This window comes from Orbicella franksi, chromosome 7, assembly GCF_964199315.1.
Source record: "Orbicella franksi chromosome 7, jaOrbFran1.1, whole genome shotgun sequence".
Lineage (NCBI taxonomy): Eukaryota > Metazoa > Cnidaria > Anthozoa > Scleractinia > Merulinidae > Orbicella > Orbicella franksi.
This window is the reverse complement of record NC_138151.1, coordinates 19,842,543-19,865,810: the sequence shown is the minus strand read 5'-3', so window position 1 is coordinate 19,865,810 and position 23,268 is coordinate 19,842,543. Positions and strand designations below refer to the sequence as shown.

Below are 23,268 nucleotides of genomic sequence, written 5' to 3'. Positions count from 1 at the left end.
TCCATGTTTCTTTCTTTTGTTTTCATGGCAGGCATCACTGACAAGTTCCAGTTTTTTCTGACCTCTTGCTCTATATATTGCAATCACATACCACAAACGATCACATGTAACTAAATGAGCTACACGCATGGTTTATCCTTTTTATTTCAACTTAATCCTAACAACTGGAGTGCCTGTGGGCCCATGCCCAATTTGCGTGGTGTCACTGGTACACAGCAGAATGTGCCGATACCATAATAATAATCAGATGATTTTCACAAATCGTAGCCAGAATGACATGGAGGAGATCAGCAACACAGTTTGCAGGCTGTGGCAGCAAAAGGGAAATCCTATGGGAAATGGACCAAAGAAGATGAGCAAATGCTCATTGACCTATGAGTTGGGTGAAGGCAAAATAAGTAAACGTGACAGGCTGTAAACAAACAGTGCAGATGTGCCAGGGCAAATAATTTTTGTTGAGTCAGACAAATTCTTTTGGATTTTCCAAATGGAAATACGAAAAATTAGCCGTCATCGTCCACGTTCCTTAGACGACACAGAACTTGGTCATTTCACATTGTTGTTTTGCAGAGGACGACAAAGAAATGTACAAAGACTTATTACGCACGTGCACAGCTATTGTTTCTGCTCATTAAACCTTTTGTTTGGTGACGTTCTAGTTGCCGTTGTCATGGTTTGCTTAAGCTCCCTATTGTTTTGGCTAAAACTAATCTATTTGTTGTTTGAAGTACTTCTTTGAAAACATTTTTAGATTCGGTTGAATCCTTGATTTTCTGTGCCCCGACAAAATCTTGAAAATAGCACCAAAACGCTGCCATGTTGTTTCGTGACTGAGTTTGAGGAGAATGGGTCCAGCGGCTATTGTGACATAAACTACGGCCTGCAGGCAATTTTAAAGCTCCCATTCAATTTGCGTTCATGAAATTCTTGCTTGCACAAAGCACAGGGGACCCGAACACTGTATCAGCAATAGCATTAATCATTTACATTCATGTAAAATGAATATACTGTTATTTACCTGTGTTCCTGGGTCTTTTTGAGCATTTGACTAGAAGCAAATGCAGTTTACATTTCAAATATCACCTTGTCTGCAATGATCCGATTACGTCTCAAGTTTTCACTATCTTCATTAACTATTAACTCTCTTCTCATGTTTCATAAAATCCTCAAGCCTTGTAAATTAACACCAAAAAACTACTCGTAACGTGACTATGCTCCTCACAAACTTTACAGACTAAGTTACTTTTAATTGTATTAAATCAAGATTAGAAATCGTTCCTCCTCCCCCTTCCCCGCGCTATTAGTTGTTTGTTTATTTTGTATATTTAAGTTTTCCTTTCCTTTTATTTTTTTCTCTTTTTTTTTTATTTCTTGTTTTTTATCCTGTTTGATTTCATTGTAGCTAATGTGTTGTGAGAATTAATTAATTAATTGATTACTTTATTTTATTCGTTTTTGTAATGTAAGTTCTAAGTAACACCTGGGGTAAATAAGTAATGTGCATTGTAGTATTGGAATAGCCATAGCAGAGTACTTTGTTATTGTAATTTGTAATTTGTGATACGTTTAATTTGCTAAAGATGTGTTACTTTAAATAAATAAATTTAAAAGAAATCCCCAAGCCTTCAATATGGCGATGACTATGTGTTATTATGCAATGATATTGCATAATCCCACAAAAAAAAAGATTGGCTCATGTAACTGTCCCACTACAGGTGTCTGATTACAGCCAACTGTCTGATTACACCATCCGATAACAACTTTGCAGATTAATTATTAGTGCAAAACACAGCAGTTTATGCACCAACTACATTTATATTTAAGGAAATTGTAATTATGATTAATTAATTAATAAATATCAATTATTTTGAATAGTCTTGTTACTCAAATAAAGTTCTTAAAGGCTTTTTAGTCCGAAAATGTGTCAATTAAATAAATAATTGCAGTGCTGGTAAAATCTCGCAGTGTTCGATCTAGAAATTAGTCAAAGTGGGTCATATGCCCCACATGACATTGTAAATTGGGTTATTTTGAAAATGGTCTGGGTCAAACTATGATATTGAAACTTTGAAAAACTGTCATCATCCAAACTATCACCGGAATTTTCTCACAGCATTACTTGTTGAGCTTGAGGCCATTGGCTCTTTAAGTTCTGGAAGTTTACTTAATATCGAACTGACTTCTCCAGCTTCAGCATCCTTATCCAGCCCATCTTCTTGATTTTCATGTCTCTTTTGCGTAAAAACTAAATTTAGCTTTTGTTGTCATTTCATGATGAAATGTAAACAAAAGAACAAAGTCAACAAACAAAGCGTGAATTGAGCGAGCAGCAAAAAAAACAAAAAACAGAATGGCCCTTCTCAGCAAGTTTCAAGCCTTAGCTTTGAAAGACATGAAGGCGATGAAAAAAGAACAACAACAGATGAACCTGGCACGCAAACAGAAGAGTTGGAATATTCATTCAGGTCTCTAAACATTGACAGCAAACCATTTGCTCAGTGGGAATTTACACAAAACGAAGAAAAAGTTCCATCTTACGCTGGATTGCCTTCCTTCAACATTCTAAATGGTTTTGCGAGCATGTTTCTCTAAATCATTTTTTCTTTTTCTTTTTTAATTTTATTTTAGTTGGCGATGTAAAGCCTAATTTTTTTTAACCTTTTCATATTCTACTTGTTTGGCGTACGTGGTTCGGAGCCGCAAGCACTTCACTTGCGTTGTGCAGCAAGTCTGCTAAATTTATTTTTGTCCACATTTTTAAATAATATAGTACGCTTGCTGAATGAGAACAGGATTCTGCCAGACCAGCCTTGCAAGCTAAGCAGGGAGTGGTCAAAATTGCTCAAGTTCTTTTCGTGATAAAACAGCATGACATTATAAAGTCATTCATACTCCATGAACGTCTCACCACTAGTCGCCAATTAAAATTGCAAACTTGTTTGCGACGTTTGATGCGGCCTTGCACGCTTGTGATAAAACCAGAGACCTGCCATTTAGTTACATGCTTCTAGACTTCGAAAAGCGAACCAAACTGTTGCCGAGTGTAGAAACCTTTCTCCAAAACAAATAGCACAAAATATCCGTAGATATAATAGAAGGCAAACAGACCGGCTTCTAAAAGTCCCTCCCTTCACCTAAAACTGGATCAATTCCAATTTTGTTGATATTTTCGGCAAATATTGATCTTGATTGGTGCGACGAGCACCTTCGTCACTTTTATGTGGGAGCCCCCCCCCCCCCACCCTCCCCCTTCAAGGTGGTCTAGGACTCTCAACCAATTTTTAAAGCAGAGCCGAAGAAGTTTTAAAGATATATATGCTTTATCTGGTGACATTTTGGGACACTGCGCCTACCAAACTCCAGTCAGTATTCCCTGCTAATTTAGCTTGATCTCATTAAAATATCAGCTGAAAAACAACTGGTGGCGCAACTGCTAGCCTGCGTAATTTTGTTGAGCTACTCGCAAAATACTAAAGAAACTCTAATTATATTGAACATTAAAATTTGTAAATTTGGACTCAACAATGAGCGGACTCAGGATGATTTTATTGAGCTCGAGCAATATTAAAATGCCAACCAGTTGAACATCCTGTGTTCTCCGTGGTATGTCTTGATGGAAAATTTGAGGGCAACCTTGGCAGAACTGGAAAACAAATGTTATCGTTACTTCATCTGGCACAGCAGTAACACTTTAGGACAACTAATATCAGCTGCCAGTTTACATCGATCTTAACATATGAAAAACTAAAAGAAATTTGTGGCATGTAGGCTCCAGTTTCTCTCGCAATAGGCCCTTTGCAGCTTAGCCATCACTTGACCTACTTTTCATAAAATTATGGGCTGCAACTTTAGTAATGGCAGAAATGGAATTTAAAGCACATTGAAAATATCAAAATGGCCAAGTTTAAGGTCCCTGGCATTAAAGGAGATCAGTCACGATTTGCGCACGTTGGAAAGTTTAGCCTCAATTTTTCAAATTTGTCGTTTGTAATCCGTGTTAATCTTCTCCATCCTTAGCCATCCTTGTTCCTTTATGGGTTATCATTATCTCTTTAGTGTTTTTCTATCTTATTAAACTGTTATTTTCAGGTTTCCTACCATTTAAAGCCACTGTATTACCATTTGTATTTCACTACCATTTGTATTTCTTATTTTAGATTTTAATACTTTTTATTTTTATGGAGGACCTCCCTGAAAACCATGTATTATGTGACGGGTGCTTCCTCTTTAAAGATTGTTTTTATTATTATTATATTATTATTATAAAGGTAATTTTGTATATGGCCAAGATAACTCAAACTACCATGACTGAGCCCCCTTAAAGAACGAGATTTAATGACAGTTTGAATTTTTAAATCAAAGTGCTCTATGAGCAAAGCTGTTGATTTCCCAGTGGATGATGAGCCACCGGGAAATCTAAGCCATCACGTGACCTACTTTTCAGAAAAGTAGGGGTGCAACTTTAGGAATGGCAGAAATGGAATTTTACAGCATATCAAAAATATCAAAATGGCCATGTTTGAGGTCCCTGGCATTAAAGAATGACGGTTTGAAATTTTAAATCGAAGTGCTCTGTGAGCAAACCTGTCGATTTCCCAGTGGATGATGATTGACATGTGTGGCTTACAGGTTATTCTAGTTATATGAGTTACCATATTGACTTCTGGCTATACTAGTTATAACAGCAGTCTGTTAAAAAAAAGAAGAATGACTTTTAGTGCATACTGCATGAGGTACAAGAACTGGGAAACCTGCACTACATGAGCTGCATTGCTCCGATGGATTTACTCATTCTTGATGAGCCACTCTACCTTGTAAACCTTGTCCAACATAGTTTTCTTCTCACCTGAAGACGAAAGTAACCTCTTCGTGAGTGGGAATAGGTAGCAAATAAGAATGAAGGGACTCTGCTCACAGGGTAGCTGTGAAAGATCTTCAGAGAAATCGAGTTTTTTTGCTATGAATTAAAAATGTGAATCATTTAAACCATCAGATGCAATTTGAGGTCAATTATGCAAAGCAGCGAGGTCCCGTAATGTCAAAAACTGTGTTCTTATTGGTTCCAAGCTTGAAATAAGTAGCACATGTAGCTAGCTACCTGTGGATATTCTTCACCAGAAAAACGGTTGAACAGGAAAAGAAAAAGACTGCATGTAGTGGCTTAAAAAAACAAACAGAAAAAAAGCTGATGAATCCGGGAATTTAACTTGGGTGCGCTAGATTGGAATGCAGGTGCTAACCATAGTATTTAACACATAACAAAGCTTACTTTAAGGGGAAAAGATACAAAGTCTTTCAGCCTTATCTCAAATTGGCTAGCAAATATGCGATTTAGCTAACAAATATGCCAAATATAGTCTCTTAAACTGCAGACTTCTTGGATGCCGACTTTTAGTATGGCCAGTACAATTGTAGCACAAATTGAGTTTTTGTTGATTCAAAATAATGACCTCAAAATCAGACTGTACACATCTGATTATGTTGCGATGATTAAATCTACTATTAATAGACCTATAAAACTTTTTGCGAGAGCTGTTGTGCAACTTTGCGATATGATAGCTCATCAGCCTTTTCAAGTGTCAAAAGTGTATCGGCTTGAACAAGCCCAAAAATGTTTGTCTGTGGGCAAAATTTTAATGCTCAGATTGGATTTCAGCTTGCGAAGTTCTAGCTAGTTCTCCTTGCGTCCGCTATGTGGGATTTGTCTTGCAATGCAATATGTTTCTTCACTGTTATCTGTGTAATATGGAGAGTTTGTCTTCAAGAGCAGGATTTTCTCGCAGTGGATTAACTTATAATCTGGTGTAATTATGAACTTTTTAGAGGCTAGCAAGACCGTGATGTTCTTTATTAGAGACATTTTTGACAAATGCTATGGTGGCCTTGACAGAACTGTTCGCTTTGATTTCTGAAATTTAATTTCAGGAGCTCAACCCTCCAGTAGTAGTAAAATCGATATGTAGAGCAGATTGCCTCTTGTCAATCTTTACTAAACTTTGAAGCAGAAATTTACAATAGCAGCTTCCAGCAACTTCACCTGTGTCATCAAAAACGTTCCCAATGTGTATTACAAAAGCTAACATTTGGTCTTATTTACACTTAACTATTAAATTTAAGATTAGAATTGTAATAGAAATGTTAAATGAACTATACCCAGAAAGCAAACCAAACAAGTTTCCATTTTTAGTGTAACAATCACAGTCACATAGACCTTGACCTAGAAATGTAAAACGATACATGTCTGCAATATTGACTAATACAGTGATTTCAGGAGCTTTATCTACTGGTCGACGGAATTACTCCAAAAGGTTTACAGATGATGGAAGGACATCATTTGCACAATCTGCACCACAACTTAAGCCCTATACATTGCCTACACAATCTCCGAGTTAAAAACTAATAAAGAACTTAAGATTTGTTTGGAAAAATTTGTTGGAGAACAAGACCTTGTTCTCCAGCAACATTTTCCATAGATATCCTCTAAATTTTCCGAAAGTTCAAACTGACATATAAACTTACTCTTAAATGCCAGGGGCATTCTTTAAGTTATAGCCCATAATATATAATATTTTTAGGAAAATTTTGGTCACGTCACCCCGGCTGCAAAGGGCCTATTGCTTGGAATGCCTGACACAGAAAGTATTCATATACACATAGTCTGAAATGCCAGTCATTTCATGCGCTCATTTCAGGCTAGTAAGCACACATATTTGTTTAATTTACTTTTATTATTGCCAGTTGCTTTGGAAGTACTGAATATATATGAGGTAACTTGTTTTTTTTGCGTCAGTATGACCCCATGATCATTTCATTTTGTCTCAGAATAGATTATTCTCCATCAATGAGACAAAAACGCAGCCTAGATTGAATACTGATCATGCTCATCCAACTTGGAAATTACTTGTCCAACTACTCCCTTAATTGTAATTGGTACACTTACTATTAATAATTATCAATTATTATAATTATTATATGCATTCAACATTGGTTTCTGTAGCATGAAAAACAAGAGAAACTAATTGTGCTGGTATCCATTTATACTCCATTGTGGAGAGAGGCTCTATGGGGCTTACATTGTGACATTGTTTCAACATGCATACTTGCAATGATACAACTGTGACAAATGGATCTTTAATGTTTGTTATTATGTACATGCAGATGGCTTCTTCTACCCAGATGTGGTGAAGTACAAAAAGATGTGCCGGAAAGCTAAATACAAGGAATACAAGGTATGTTGACGTGTATCAAGTGGTCACAATAAGCAGACACCTCAGTCTATTAAGTGAACAAGGACACCAAAAAAGTGGCTGAAAAGAAAATTCGTAGGGTTAACCTATTCACTTTTAGTAAGATTCTACCATCTAATACGCCTAGTACTAGGACATCTGACAAAGCTTTAAGATTGACTGAGATATTGCTGGAGTAGTCTTGCCATTATTGAAAGAAGGACCTTTGTTTGCCATCAGTAAAATTGTTCACTTGATTCAGATGATGAAACTCCAAAATCAGAAACCATGATAAGTCAATTATTTCTTCACAATTGCTATAAAGGTATGCTAGGGTCAAAGAAATGCTGAAACAACTTGATTGAGAAACTTCAGAACTATGTAGGAGGAAAGCAAGACTAGCAATGCTATATAAAATGCACTACAATCTAGTTGAGATAGACCAACAGAAATATCTGGAGCCAGACTGTGCTGTCCACTCTAGCAGGCACATGCACAAATTCTCATATAAAGTCTCTAAATCAAATTATCACCTGTTCTCATTTTTCCTTAATATGAACAGGGATTGGAGTAGCCTACCCCTGCATGCTGTTGAGGTGCAATCTGTAAATTCCGTCTGAGCTAAGCTAGACATATAGCGAAATAGAAAACATGTACTGTGTTTCTATCAAGTTTTAGTATAAATCTACTAGCGTTCTATTATGAATACGAATGTTCTCTGATTGGCTACACTACTCACTATCTATTCTGTGATAGATAGTGAGTAGCGTAGCAGTGTGCCCTTGTCAACAAAATTACGGCCGCATCTTGATGTTTTCGAAGAAGAGAATTTAGATGAAGTTTTTAACTACTAGTAGATTTATACTAAAACAATTAGATTATTCGCTCTCGATTCCTATTGCATGATAGTTGACGAGGTTGCAGCCGTCGTCAACTATCACTCGAGCCCATAATCTAATTGTTTTATAGAAACATGAGTGAAAGTTTAGGATAACAAGAAATGCTGTGGGAACACAAGTTGTTAGGCGAGTGTCTCTACAGTTTTTGAGTTCTCCCAAACTTCCGTGAGTTTGTTTCTAATAAACAATTAGATTATTCATGAGTTTGAGATTTGTATCACATGATAATTGACGAGGGCACTGCCCGAGTCAACTATCACGCATAGAAATTGAGAGCAAATAATCTAATTGTTTTTAGTATAAATCTACTGGTCATTTAAAACTTTGTCTAAATCCTCTTCACAGACACTTTGAAAACACCAAGACACGGCCGTCATTTTGTTAACATGGGCCCACTGCTACGCTTCTCTTTATCTATCACTGTGTAGATAGTGAGTAGCGTAGCCAATCAAAGAATGGCATTCATGGTAGAATGCTAGACAAGTAGATTTTTACTAAAAATTGATAGAAAGATGAAGAACATGTACCATGTAGAAAATATCCCAACAAAAGAAAGAAAAACAACTTGTTTACTTTGATCATCAGGTATAAATTCTCTTAACTCGTGCTATCATTATGTCAACAGCTTGTGCTAGTTCTGTGCTTCTATCGAGTTATAGAAACACGATTTTAAACCAATCAGCATGCGTATTTTCTGTGGGCTATTTTCTAATAATTACTATTATTACATTATTATTTCTAATAATTATTAATTAGCAGTATTTTGGCTGCTGACCACTTGCTAAGAATCATCATATTAAGGAGAGGAAGTATTTAGAAATATAATTGAAAATAATAGATAAGATGTTGCAGTTTTAAAAATAGACTTAATTGTAAACAAACTTGTTGGTCATCCATGTAATTCAGGTTTCACTGTACTGTGAAGGTATTATATATTTAACAAATTGAATGTGGTTTAGCGTGGTCTGTACTCTAATTGACAACGATAAACGTCGTCAAATTGGTCAAAATGTTGTGGACTCATGAGGCACAGCCAAGTGAGTTCACAACAAATTGTGACCACTATGGTGATGCGTGTCGTTGTGAATAAGAGCACAGACTATACTAAACCACATTTTGATTTGTCTTTTACCACAATATCAACATCAAAGAAAATTTTTTTTTTCAGAGCGCAAGCTGAAAAAGGCATTGCATGACACATTGACGTGAGCAGTGTTGTCTGGACTCTTATTGACAATTGCAAATTAGCCAATCCGATTTTGAGATTTAGTAGCAATTGTGCTAAAATTTTTATTTGTCAGATTGATAATAATGTATTTTAAATTTGTTCCTGCCCATATCTAGATTCAACAACAAAGATACCACAAGAAAGTATTGAGAGAAATACTTATCTCCCGGCAGGTAATAATGGTACCTAATTGCATCCCTGAGGATTGCTATCTTTTTAATTGCTGCGGAGCGAGTGTAGCGAGCGAGCAGCAACATAATCAGGATTTAAGAAGAATATATAGAAAGGGGTACGAATTCTCAAATTCATCACTTTTTATCAGAATGCATTGCAGTTAACCAGACTGCACTGCGCCACTTTTACTGGAGTGCATTGTGCCACGAACAACACGAGGATGTCATACTCGTCGAGCCGTTGTCCTTTTTCGCGTGGATTCCACTGAGAAAGTTTTCTCTGATTTACCTGTAAAGTGATGTGAAGGAGATCGTACTTGACTTTCACAACTCTTGCTATGCAGTATGTGAAAGTTTGTAAATCTGGACAATTAATTGTGACATCTTAATCTTAGTATGTCATTTCTTAGCAGTCTCGCCTCCTTCGTCGAATTCTTAAATGAAGAGATATCGTCGTTACTAAAGCCTGTAGAATAATTGAAACAAATGAAAACTGTGGAACACGCCGATTTCATAAATGCTGCAATCTATTCCTTTTCATCGAAACATGAATTTAAGCTAAAGCTTGAGCATTTTCACACATCGCGGTGGACACGTTCTCGACACAGTCTGTGTGTTCTTCTGTCGAGTTCTAGAGATATTTAATGCGTACCAGTACAGAACTTATAAGTTAGATTTCTGCTCCTACAATTTCCACATCTTTCGATTTTCGCGATCTGGTAAAGGGCAGGCTGATGTGTATCGTCTTATGTCCAAACATACTTCAGATCACAATGTGCTTTTTTGTCTCGATCCTTTGTCACACCTCGCCATCGATGCATCATCATGCATGAAGTTGATGCATACAACGACAGATTTTAAGGACACCACGATTTGACACTACTTTGAGAAATAACAGTTAATGTAAGTCTTGGAACGCACAGATAAATGAATCACAGCGTTAAATATGTCACTATCAACAGAATGTGCCGCAGCATTACTATCTTTTAGATACCCTAGTTTTAAGTGTGTAGTAGAGGTTCTTGTAGTTGATTTTTAGCTCATTCATGCGTGAAACGCAATGGATGGGGTTTTGTGAGGGATCAGATGTGTAGGGACGTTGTAGACCAGGGATGAAAGTTATAGACCATGGACAGAAGTTTTAGACCGTGGAAGGAAGTTGTAGATCGTGGGCAGAAGTTTAAGGCTGCAAACCGAAGTAATTTCACATGCTACTTAAAACTTAACAGAAAAGAAAATACAAATCAATGTTTAAGCAGCCAAAAGGAAAAGATATTTCCATCTTCTCTATGTTCAAACATACAGACCCACACACCATTCGCGTTAGATCCACTCTAAAAGATGGCGTAGTCAATGAGCGCATATTCCGATACTGGTCTTTCCACAAACTCAAAGTAGTAAAAGAATCGAATGATTTAGCGAAGGTCTTACTAGAACCAAACCAGAAATCAAATGAGTTATCAATGAACAGAAAATATGGACAGAGATTTACTACAGACGACAGAAAAATGTTTATGAAAGTTTTAGGTGCTGATGAAGACAAGGTGCATTGTAATTTAACTCTAGGAAACAGCAACAAAGATGCCATGTTTGACTGCAATAGTGGCTTTTGTCAGAGTGAAGATAAACATAATTTACATTTTAATATTTTACATAGTAATTGTCATATTTATGTGACCTCTATCATTTATTATGTTGTTGCTCAAACAGATCTAGGGTACATTATCAGCTGTTATTTTCTATTTCTGCTTTCGTCCATGTATTATATTCGCATGGAATGTTTGGTATCAAATAACATGGTGTCAAATGAATGTGTTTCATGTGATGTAGTTGTATTTTTTTTAAAATTACCTTTTCTTCAGAGGTTTTAGTTTTATCAGATATGAGACCCTTCAGGAACTTGACGTTTTACAATGTGTTAGCTCAACAAGGTTCTTTGTTTTGTAATAGGGCATGTTTGAGTTTCCAAGCTTTTGCTTGGGTGACATTACCAGTAAATGCCGGCCCAAGAGGTCAAAAGATGAGATAATTATCGCTTTAGTTTTTGCTAACTGAACAATTCTTGCACTAGAAGAAGTATTAATTTCAACTTGTCGAACCTCTATAGTAATAACTTTGCATTTCAATTGCAAAACTCAATGACAGATGTTTCTGTTACTTATTTGTGCCCCTTGCAAAGCTCTATATAGTTGGGTGAAACACTTCTCCGGATAACGTGCGAATGAAAAACTCCAGAAACTTAGTTCTTGGCAAGGTTGTTTATATATCAATCATCTATCATATCCCAGATTCTTGACTTTATTAATTTTATTGGATGGTTATGATTTTTAGTTTTGATCGCATGAATTAGAAGCAATAATGACAGTATCAAGTTTGTAGAAAAGATGAGAAAGAAATGGAATTCTACACGGTCAACGCTGAATCTAAAATTGTCAAGTTGTAGAGAGTCTTTGGACAAATACCTATCTTTGTGTAGCTGTAATACATCATCAAGTGTGTACAAGAATGTGAGCTACAGAGGTCATCGTGCTACTCTGTGTGATGACATTGTAACAAATCCTTGGCCTCCTATACATAGTACTGATCCTACTGTATCAGTCAAGGCACCACGTGATCAAGTTGACATTATGTACTTTGGTGAAGATGCTGGAAAACAATGTGTTGCTATGAGTTTGAGTGCTTTGATTTACACTAAGATAAAAGGAATACATAGCTGCCCAGGCATAGCTGTATGACCTGTTACAAATTATGGAGATGGTAACAATATTGTATTCAACACCATCACAATGTACAGGGCAGGTGTATTTAATGCAAACAGAATTACTGTCAATGATTAGAGATTGCTATATGTCTGAGAAAAGTAATTTACCAGTTTAATTATAGTGAAAGCTGCACCGGTAATATAAATCATTGTGATTCAATAATTGAGGGATATCAGTACAGTATGTAAGACAGGGCTTTTGAATCACTCTTGACACAAAATTATTCTTCATTTATTCTGACAATAAAATGTATTGGTCTCAGACGAGTATCTGTCATACTGTTAATGGGAGAACTTTAGAGATATTTGATTCTCATTCAAGAGATGAATATGGTAGAAGCCATCCCTCAGGTACATGTGTACTATTAGAAGTACCATCCATTCAGAGCTTAGTACAGTATTTCCAGACTATATACTCTCTCTGTGACAATAATATGAACTCAGAGGAGTGCACAAAGGCTTCACAAAAGTTCAGGCTTCAGGAGTAATCATCATTTTATTGCGACAGTTCTGTTATGTATGGTCCAAATCATAAGGACCACAGGTAACTTCAACAACTGGCCGGTAAAATTGGAAAGAGACTGCTGTACACTGCAAATGGTCAACACTTGTAACTACAGCCCGACTAACGATCTTAGATCGTCTTGTTGTTATTGAACTTCCTTTCACGTTTCTTTCATTTGGTTGTGTTTATTTGGGAATTTTTGGCTTTGAAAGTGATCAATACTTTAGATATGTGAAACATGCACATTGGATTTTTCCGTGTTAATTTATGGCAACATCCGTTGTTGTTGAGTTTATTTGCTTTGTTCTGAAAATATAATTTAGGAGTCTTATTCAGCCACTACAGAACTGCTGTGAAAAGAACTAAGTGGCCCCTGATTTAATACAGTTGAAAAACGGTCGATCTCAAATATTGGCTTGTTTTTGTCATCTTTTAGATTTACACCTTTCATCTTTCTTTTGCTGTGTGGAATTAAGATAATTTTGTAGAAAAAACTAAGGTTGTATGGCTGGGTAGCAAGCAATTCTCAAAAGACATGGTACTTTGGAGAAAAATTTAGCATGGGTTTTTAATGAACATCCTAGGGATAACGTTTTTTGTTGAAACCCAACGAATAGTGAAAGTGAAGAATGAACATCGTAGTAAATTTTCCAATTGGAAAGAAGAAGCCTGAAAAAACAGGGTTTCAACGGGATTCAAACACGTGACCTCTGCAAATACCAGTGCGATGCTCTACCAACTGAGCTATGAAGCCACACATTGGGAGCAAGGTCAATTAATTGAGTTCATATCTTCCCGTGAGGGGTGACATGATGTGAAGTATATATGAAATAATTCATATTTGAACTGCGGTTGTAGATGAAAGTGAAGAATGATCATCGCAGTAAATTTTCTAATTTAAGCAATTGGAAAGAAGAAGCCTGAAAAAATCAGGGCTTCAACAGGATTTGAACCCATGACCTCTGCGAATACCGGTGCAATGCTCTACCAACTGAGCTATGAAGCCACACATTGGGAGCGAGGTCAATTAATTGAGTTCATATCTTCCCGTGAGGGGTGACATGATGTGAAGTATATATGAAATAATTCATATTTGAACGGCGGTTGTAGATGAAAGTGAAGAATAATCATCGCAGTAAATTTTTTTCCAATTTAAGCAATTGGAAAGAAGAAGCCTGAAAAAATCAGGGCTTCAACGGGATTCGAACCTCTGACCTTCGCGAATACAAGTGCGTTGCTCCACCAACTGAGCTATGAAGCCACACATGGGAGCAAGGTCAATTAATTGAGTTCATATCTTCCTGTGAGGAGTGAAATGATGTGTGTGAAGTATCATGAAATAATTCATATTTGAACTGTGTATTCGCAGAGGTCATGGGTTCGAATCCCACAACATTACTCGCACCAATGAATAGTGGAGCACAATAATAATATTACAGAATAAAACTAGGTGAGTTCAGAAAGCTTTTAGACTCTTGGTCCTGGCAAAATGCAGGCAATCAAGTTACTCACAGTATCTAAATTTGTTCATCTAGTTAACCACATCCAACTCCAAGCAAATCTTTTCTTAAGGTATCGGGAACTCTCTTCTACTCCCTTATTTGGGGTTGAAAGGGTGATAAAATAGCAAGAAAAACAATTATCAATGATATGGAAGATGGAGTATTGAAGATGTCTGATATTCAATCGTTTGCTAAGGCTCTAAAGATCTCTTGGAGTAAAAAAGTATGGGACGTAAATTATTAGGCAGACTGGAAAAGCTCTTGTTTTCTTATTGTCTTTACTGGGAAGATGTTTGGTTACTGAATGAAACAAACCTAGCCAGTGACTTATTGTCACAGCCACTCTATATGGAATAATGTTTTTATTAAGATAGAAAATAAATCTGTGTTCTATTGCTTGTGGTACATAAACAATGTATGCTATGTCAATGATCTCATAAATGAATCCGGCTTTTTCGGATTTAAAGTGTACCTTCTTACAAGCTTATGGTATTATACCTTCTTACACGCTTATGGTATTGCACAATTTCAATTTCATGGAAATCAGAGATTAGAAAGGTTGGTAAACACTTAACTGTGGTTAAATCTCAAAATATAGACCGAGAGACTATTTAAAACAAGAAGGGTGACCAGTTTCACTTATGATATCTTGCGAAGATCAGTTGCCATACAGCCAACTAGGGTGCAGCATCAATGGAATAAATATCTTTCGTCTCCATTTGGAGATTGGAGTACTTATTACAGTATCCCTTTCTTATGCACAAGCACCAGTAAGTTAACGGAGAAGGCCACTCCAAAAAGCTTAGTTTTTTTGTCTTCGCCTATAGCAAGTAAACATTCAGCTTTTCCAGTCAGTGAAGTTTCAGCCTCTGAAGTGCCCACTATCCTAGTTTTGTTGGTGATCAGACCCAAACTTCCTCTCGGCCAAATTTTGAATCATGCAACCTGTGATGTTTATTCACCAAAAGCTGTTGAAATATTAATACACAGACAATGTTACAGATATTGTTTTCTTTATTGTGTGTAAAATATATTTTCTTTTGGTTTTATCAAAGCGTTGAATTTGAAGGGAGTAATAAATAATTATGCTAAAAATAGGTATTATGTCAGCCATGGAATGCGCTGATGTTGCAGCTTTCTTTTTCACTACATGACAAATAAGATTATGTTTACTTTGCAAGTTTATTTCGCCAGAAGCAACTGCAAAGACTGATGGTGCAATCGAAGATTTCACAACGGCTACAAGTGATGGTGCAATAAGAGGCTCACACAGTTTGTGTGTAGTTGTTGTTGTCAGTTGTGCTACAGATTGATCAGGTGATTTTAGATTTCACAAAGGCTAAGAGCGATGTTGCAATAATACAGTTTGTCACTCAAGTGATGTGGTGTCTACAGTAATCAATGAAACATCAAGGACTACTTTGGTATATGCACTGGGTTACGACTGTAGTGCTAAGAAAACAGTTAAATTTTAAAAGTGCGGTTATAAGATCTTAAAGATCTTCTTGTTCTCCTTTAAGAAGCTCTCAATGTAGGATATTCCATAGAACTATTGACACAAATGTATTGTTAATTAATGAAAATGGGCATTGAGGATTGTGATGAGTGCTTTTTTTGTGATAACAAACCATAGAGCACCTTTTTAGTGCAGAGTGCACTATTGGGATGGTTTAGGGGGCTGCTGTTCGGTAAGGCAGTAACACAATAAGGTGTAAACTTTAATGTTTGTTTAGTTCATTAATTTCAATTAATTAATTAGCATTGTCGTAGGGGGGTGGGGTAGGTACCTCTGTTTGCTACGTACAGCGTATCGTACTTACGTTACTTCTATAATAACATCACAAACCTATATATGTTTCCAAAAATCTCTTGCCATCCTAGTGGTACTCACTTTGCTCGAAACGCGTGCGCAGATTAATTTGCGTTAATGTCAACTGTATTTTAGGTAAAAGATACATATGGAATTACACACGAACATTAAGTTCTTTTTCTTGTGGTAGAATGAATACAACATATGGGATGCATGTGTTCTAGCATTGTTATCATGTTAAGATCTGTTCCGGAGTTCAGATCCACGCAGTTTTTTATATGTTGTGTAATACGACACTCATTTTGCCTGGGATAGCAGTTATATTTCAGGTAACATCAGTTCTCCTTTTCTCCCTTTCTAGTGCAAAGAACACTTCTATGACAGTGTATCTTTTGGAATCATCCCTAGCTTGGTTCAAGAAATGTTGTGTGCTGTTTTCAAACTATTGCGTGTTTGCTAAGGTTAAAAGAGTGGAAACGAATTCCTCTCCTTGGCGGCTTGTTTATGATTTGAAGGCTTTTGTGCAAAAAGGTCGTATATAGCATTTTGGGCCAATTTTTATTTTTTGCAGGATCAAGCTAATTTTTGGAAGACTGACTTGTTTTGACATGAAAAGCATTGTTGCGTAATTATTTTTGTTGATTTGGGCTTCATTTTTGAGAAATAGCGTATGCAAAAAACTCAGTTTTCCAGGGGTATCTTTTGGAGATCTTTAGTTGAGCGAAAAACAAAAGAAACCTTTTGTTTTGCTAAACTGAAGTCACCGAAGCGTGCATTTGCCGCTAGTTTCATTATTGCGACAGAATGGTTCGGCAGTTACTTAAGGTTACTTCCCACCTTCAGAGGTCAAAAAAATCGTTTTTTCTTTTATTTGACAAAATTTAAGTTCGTCATTTTATCTAGTGTTTCCAATGGAAAAACATTAAAAATCTCAAAAAGCGGCCGAGTTATTTAGAAAAAACGTATTTTCAAATAAAGTCAATAAACCAGGAAGGTGTCATAATCTTGTCAACGGGCTAGAACCTTGGGGAAATTTTCGCGGCAAACGCTTATCACTCGTATTTCATGTCAATTGCATATTTTTATTTACATCACACACTTGACAAAAATTCCCACGTGAAAGCTCTTTACACTAACTCCTATGGAAAAACCAAAAGCAGAAAAAAGTCCTTGGGTAAAGAAAATGAAAAAAACCGGCCCAGAGAAGAAAGAAAAAGCTCCATATTGTCAAGGAAAGAAAAAAAAAACCCTTGCGGGGAGTGACAAAGGCTCTTGGTTTGGCTAAACGCCTTCGACAATCTCGGCATCTGCTGAAGATCCGGAGCGTTCAAATATCCTTGGAACAAGTAGCTTAAAAATCAAAGTCAACGTCAGTGCAGGCTGCAAACAAGATTCTTCGTCGGAATCTGGCGGAAGCGATGAAGAAAATGAAACCTACCCAAGGGAACTCATTTCGGCAATAAAGGTATTTCTTAAGCTGTCCGTCGATTCCTTAACGTCTTGTTTTTCAGCGGCACATTTTCCGCCTTAAACATTTTTGGCGCGGGTTTTGCCTTTGGCGTCTTGCCCATTATATTACGTTGCCGTCCTAAATTGAACTACACTGAGCGAGATAAAAAAAACATGTTGCAATGCGATGCTTTTCCCAGGAAATCTTGATCTATTGTCAGAGACACTAGGAGGTCCTGCTGTTGCATTGGTTGCGGTTTTATTAAGCGTGATAATCTCCGGGCGTGGCGCAAGTTTACGAACCTTTACAAGCTAAAATCTCAGATTTGATTTTTGGCGGAATACATCCACTTTGAGCGAATTTATAGGGTATGCAGATTTGACGGATTTTGTGAAATTTCGCCAGAACATTTCAGAGATAATGACAAACCAAAGTGTGTTGGGAAATTTTGATATTTAACACATTTTTCCCGTTGCGTCCATTTACGCAACACGTCTTGCATATTTTTAGCTACTCCAACTTTAGATGTGGATATCTAGACAACCAATCAGAATATCAAAAAAGCCTGACACACTTTTGTTGATTGATGCCTTGTGAATAAGACTGTGCAGCCATTTTGCTCGTACTGCGGAATCTGACAGCCTATAAATTCAATAGAGGAAGCCTCGGTCGTTTCACGCCTTACCGCCTCCTGACACTTCCTAAAAGAAAACATTGCTGAAATTGTATTTTTTTCGTAAAGTACAGTTATTAAGCTTTCTTATGATATATAGTTTGTTGGGGTTTTATTGAAACTGGCGCGCGTACGATTTTTTTCCCGAAGGACACCCTGGAAGGTGGGAAGTAACCTTAACCTCACGATATCAAGCTGTGCGAATAAATGCAACTTTGTCGACCAAACTACCTGTTAGCTCTGGCGTTCCACAAGGGAGCATCCTTGGTCCATTAGTCTTTAACATCTATGTTAATGACCACCCTTCTGTTCCAGAAAATTGTTCGTCGCAGTGTTACGTTGACGATACCAAACTACTCATGTCATTTCAACTCCACGATCAGCACGAAGCAATAGCAAAGATGAATAAGGACTTGCTAAGTATTCGGAACTGGTGCTTCAATAATCAGCTTTTACTTAACCCAGATAAAATGAAACTAGTCATATTCGGCAGCTGGCAATTGACTGCTAAGGTTATTGACCCTAGGCTATTTCTATTGGGGAAGGAGCTCAAGCCCGTCAAGGCTGCAAGAGACCTTGGAGTCACACTGGACTCTAATTTAACCTTTAATGAGTATATTGTTTCCACTGTATCCTCATGTATGTCAAGATTAGGCCAAATTAATCGTGTTAAGCATATTTTTGATAAACACGCCTTGATTATTATTATAAATGCCCTAGTTTTTAGTAAATTATTCTATTGCTCTTCTGTTTTGAGCAAGACTACTCAAGTTAATTTGGACAAGCTCCAAGCAGTTCAGAATTTCGCTTGTCACATTTTGTGCGGCGCTAAAAAATTCGATCACATAACTCCTTTACTAAAAGACTTGCACAGGCTACCAGTCAGGCAACAACTTTATTTCCATTTTGCTGTTCTGGTTTTTAAGTGCATGAAGGAATGTGCTCCAGAGTATTTGACATCTAATCTTGTCAGAAGATCGGCCGTCTCGACAAGGACTACTAGGAACTCTCAACTTTTGAACATACCACTCTTCCGCACTGCTAGCGGTCAAAGGACTTTTCAATATAGAGCGACCTCTCCGTGGAATGAGTCGCAGCCTGAACTTAAACTTTGTCCATCCGTGACGGATTTCAAGCACCTGCTCAGACGTAAGCGTCTTAATGACTGTTTCATTTAACTTTCATCCAACATTTGTCTTCTTTTTAAGTTATCATTGTTATGTTTTTGGCTCTTTGCATTTTTAAATTTTGTAATGTAACATTGACTCTGAAAAGCTCCGTGGGGACGAGCCAATAAAGTATGTATGTATGTATGTATGTATGTATGTATGTATGCGTGTATGCGTGTATGCGTGTATGCGTGTATGCGTGTATGTATGTAGTTATGCTATTCTCTTACTGTTGCTTCATTAGCTCAAGCAAATAAGGTGCTAAACAGGCCGGATTCAAGTTTGTTTTGTCGTGACACTGGTTCGATATGAGGTCGGTCGAACTTTTTTTCCCAGTCTATTTTTCTACTTCTTTCAAAAATAAAAACATCTATTTAAAAAAACCGTGCTGTCCAAGCTGCTAAAAGTAACTGTTTAAGTTCGTGCCATGTCAAAATCCACCTTCAAAGGATTCGCTCCAAAAGATGCCGCTCAGAAAACTGATTTTTTTTTGCATATGTTATTTCTTGAAAACGAAGTGCAAATCAACTAAAACAATTATGCAACAATGCTTTTCATGTCATAACAAGTCAGTCTGCCAAAAATTAGCTCGTTCCTGCAAAAGAAAAAAAATCGGCCCAAAATGCTATACATGCCCTTTTTGCACGAAAGCCTTCAATTATGTCATGTGATTTCAGGTAGCACGGCTTGTCCCCTTTTAGTGCAAAAGTGAAGCGTATCTTTTAGAATTACCCACAGGCCACAGGTCGGTTCAACAAATATCATCTGTTTTCAAACTACTTTTATAGTATGTTTGTCAACTACAATAGTATGTTTGTCAATAAAGAAGGGAAATGTATAGCTTCTCCTTAGCAGCTTGTTTATATGTATTTCTTGCCTTAATTGCGTCTGTAAGAGAGACCAAAAAGTTCCCAAGTTATTAGTGGCTTCAATATTGTGCAAATTGTAAAGTTGTGACAAAAGAAACCAGGAAAGTGTTCAAATATTGCTGCAGACTCTGTGGCACCTAGTGAAAGCGCAAATTAATTTAATCAGTCGTTGAGGAGACTCGTTCACCAATGCAGGATATTATCGGCCAAGTAGCGCTGTTTACCTTCAATACTTCTTGCTGAAACGCTTCTCAGTTGTATCAATCAGTATTGTTGTATTAATTTTGAATTGTTTTATTGTTAGCAACAAAGGTGGCAACAGAAAAAGAAAGTGGTATTCCGCGACTGTCTGATAATTAAATTAGTTCTTGTACATCGGTGATAAGAAAATTTGCGTTTTGAGAAAAAATAAAATCATTTCTCTTCCATTTTTTCGTCACATATTTAACTTTCTTTCATTTCTCCCCAAAAAACAAGCTCGTCTTCTGTGTGTTTTTGAGAAAGCAAGGGTTTCGTGTTACATACCTTTGCAAGGAAAACAAAAGTATCAAGTTACAAAGTTGGCGCAAAGAGCAAAATTGTCACGTTTGTTCAATTTTTTTTTACAACAGTACTACACTACTAATTATAGAAGTGATAACTATTTACAACAGTAATACAACTACTAACACTACTTACTCTAATTAACAATACAATGCAATTACACATGCTACTTACAACACTAAAAGTTGCATAATTTACTCTTCAAAACAATACATTTACCCTTTTTAAGTTACGATACTAATACCATTACTGATGCTTCTTTCATTCATATTATAACAATATTAGTAAAACACTAATAACTGGTTTTGTCACTGACACTGATTATGTAATTAATTATGTAATTAATTCAGTTTTGCATTTTTCAGCTTTCCATTGCAAAGATAGCGCTGACTTCAATTCGAAAAAATTGAGAGTTTTTTCCAACACTTTGCAATAATAATAATATTTTTGAGTTTGCAATACTAAAATCCCAAACCTCTGGGTGAGGTTTGGGCTTGTATTTAGGGGAAGATCATAGTCCTTAAATAGTAGCTGTATTTTAGATGATGTAAAGTTAACTCTGTGCTCATTATTGAACCATGTAAGGACTTTTTGAAAGAAGTTTAGGCCAGCAGGACAGAAATGCGTGTTCCAAGGGATCAGGGGATTTACAGAAAAAACAATCTTCACTTTCGGATATTTTGAACCTCTTAAGCTCCTTTTTGGTCACTAAAATACGGTGTAATAATTTAAAGGAGAATTGTGTCAATTTGTTGTCGGCCGAGAGGTGAGGTATATTTTTGAATAATTTTTCCCATTTACCTTCTATGCCAGAGTAATGTTGGGCCTAAGACTTGATGGCTGTAGGTGTAACCTGATTTTTCTTGGAACAGAAGGTAGTAGTCTTTGCATTTCATTTTAGAAAGAAAAACCGATTTTTCAATGGAAAAGTCAAAAAAGTCAGAATTATCGAGAACAGAATTCTTAGGTCTTAGCGTAGAAGCCACCTTGGATTTGAGGTTCGGTGGAATAGATGCGAGGATTTGAAAAAAGTTTCAAAATTGGTTGACATATTGTACCTTCGATTAATCGAATTCTTAGGTCTTAGCGTAGAAGCCGCCTTGGATTTGAGGTTCGATGGAATAGATGCAAGGATTTGAAAAAAGTTTAAAAAATTTGTTGACATATTGTACCTTCAATTAAGAAAATTACCATTTTCATATAAAATATCTTGAATGTAATAAATTCCATTTTTAGACCACCTCTTCAAAAAAAGCGATTCGCCTTCAATGGTTATGTCTTGGTTATTCCAAAGAATAAGGTCACTTTCGTAGCTATCTTGGTTGACCTGGTGTAATTCCTTAAAGTAATCTAACATTTCTAAGTAGAATAACGATACACTTTTGTCTAGCTTCTTTGTATTGTAATTGCACTTGAGTAAGAAGTTGAGACCTCCATACTTCCGATCCAGCTTAAACGGAGCGCTTTAACTGTTATGGCAAAATTTGGAAAATTAAGACCATCTTTTCTCATTTCTTGAAAAAGAACTTCTCTTTTAATTTTATCTTTTTTGTTTTTCCATGAAAAAGTGAAAAGTTTCGTTTGGACTCTTTTAATAACTTCTCGTGGAACAGTTAACATCGAGGCCGTATATACCAATTTTGAGATTCCTAACGTTTTAGCGAGTAGGGTTCTTCCCATGAGAGTGAGGTCACGAGACAACTAAATGTTTAATTTGGTTTCCATCTTTTGGATTTTTAAAAAGAAACTCAGGTTATTGTTTTTATCACTGTCATGTGAAATGTATGTTCCTAAGATTTTAGTTGGATCAATGGAGACATTTATTTCAAGGGGTTTAGTTTTATGGTTTTTCAATGAGCCTATCCATAGAGCCTTTGTCTTTTTGCTGTTTAGCTTTAAACCTGAGACATCGCCAAACTTTCCCAATACCGACATACTTTCATGCAAGAATGAGGTGTCGTTGCATATTAATGTAGTGTCATCAGCGAATTGACTTAGTTTAACTTCACAAGAATAAGGTAGTTCAATACCTGTAATTTTAGGATTTTGACGTATTTTTTGTGCCAGAATTTCTACACATAGGATGAATAATAAGGAACTCAGAGGGCATCCTTGCCTCACGCCTCTTGACACCCGGAAATAGTTAGTCATGTATACTCCATTAATAACCCCACTCTCAACATCACTATAAAGTACCGAGATCCATTTCCGAATGTTTGGGCCAAAATTGAAAAATTTTAGTGCGTGTTGGATAAAGGACCATTCCAATGTATCAATGGCTTTTTCAAAGTCTATGAACAGCAATATACCAGGAAGTTTACTTGATTCAGTGAATTCCAATAGGTCATTTAAAAGCCTCTCATTTTGGCCAATATATCATCCTTTTACGAAGCCCATTTGATCTGAGTGAACCAATTTTGGCAGCTTCGGTGCTATTCTTTTTGCAATGGCTCAAGCAAG

General features: G+C 36.5%; 1 protein-coding gene across 2 annotated transcripts in view; it reads left to right on the top strand.

The window, feature by feature from the left end:
- The window catches only part of LOC145492288 (nuclear factor related to kappa-B-binding protein-like), a 182,985-nt gene that overhangs the window by 42,057 nt on the left and 117,660 nt on the right, over positions 1-23,268 (top strand). For both annotated transcript variants that reach the window (XM_081471698.1, XM_081471697.1), the window contains exons 5-6: positions 7,159-7,229; positions 9,470-9,526. In XM_081471698.1, the coding sequence (XP_081327824.1) occupies positions 7,159-7,229; positions 9,470-9,526 (128 nt within the window). The remainder of the gene's footprint in view (positions 1-7,158; positions 7,230-9,469; positions 9,527-23,268) is intronic.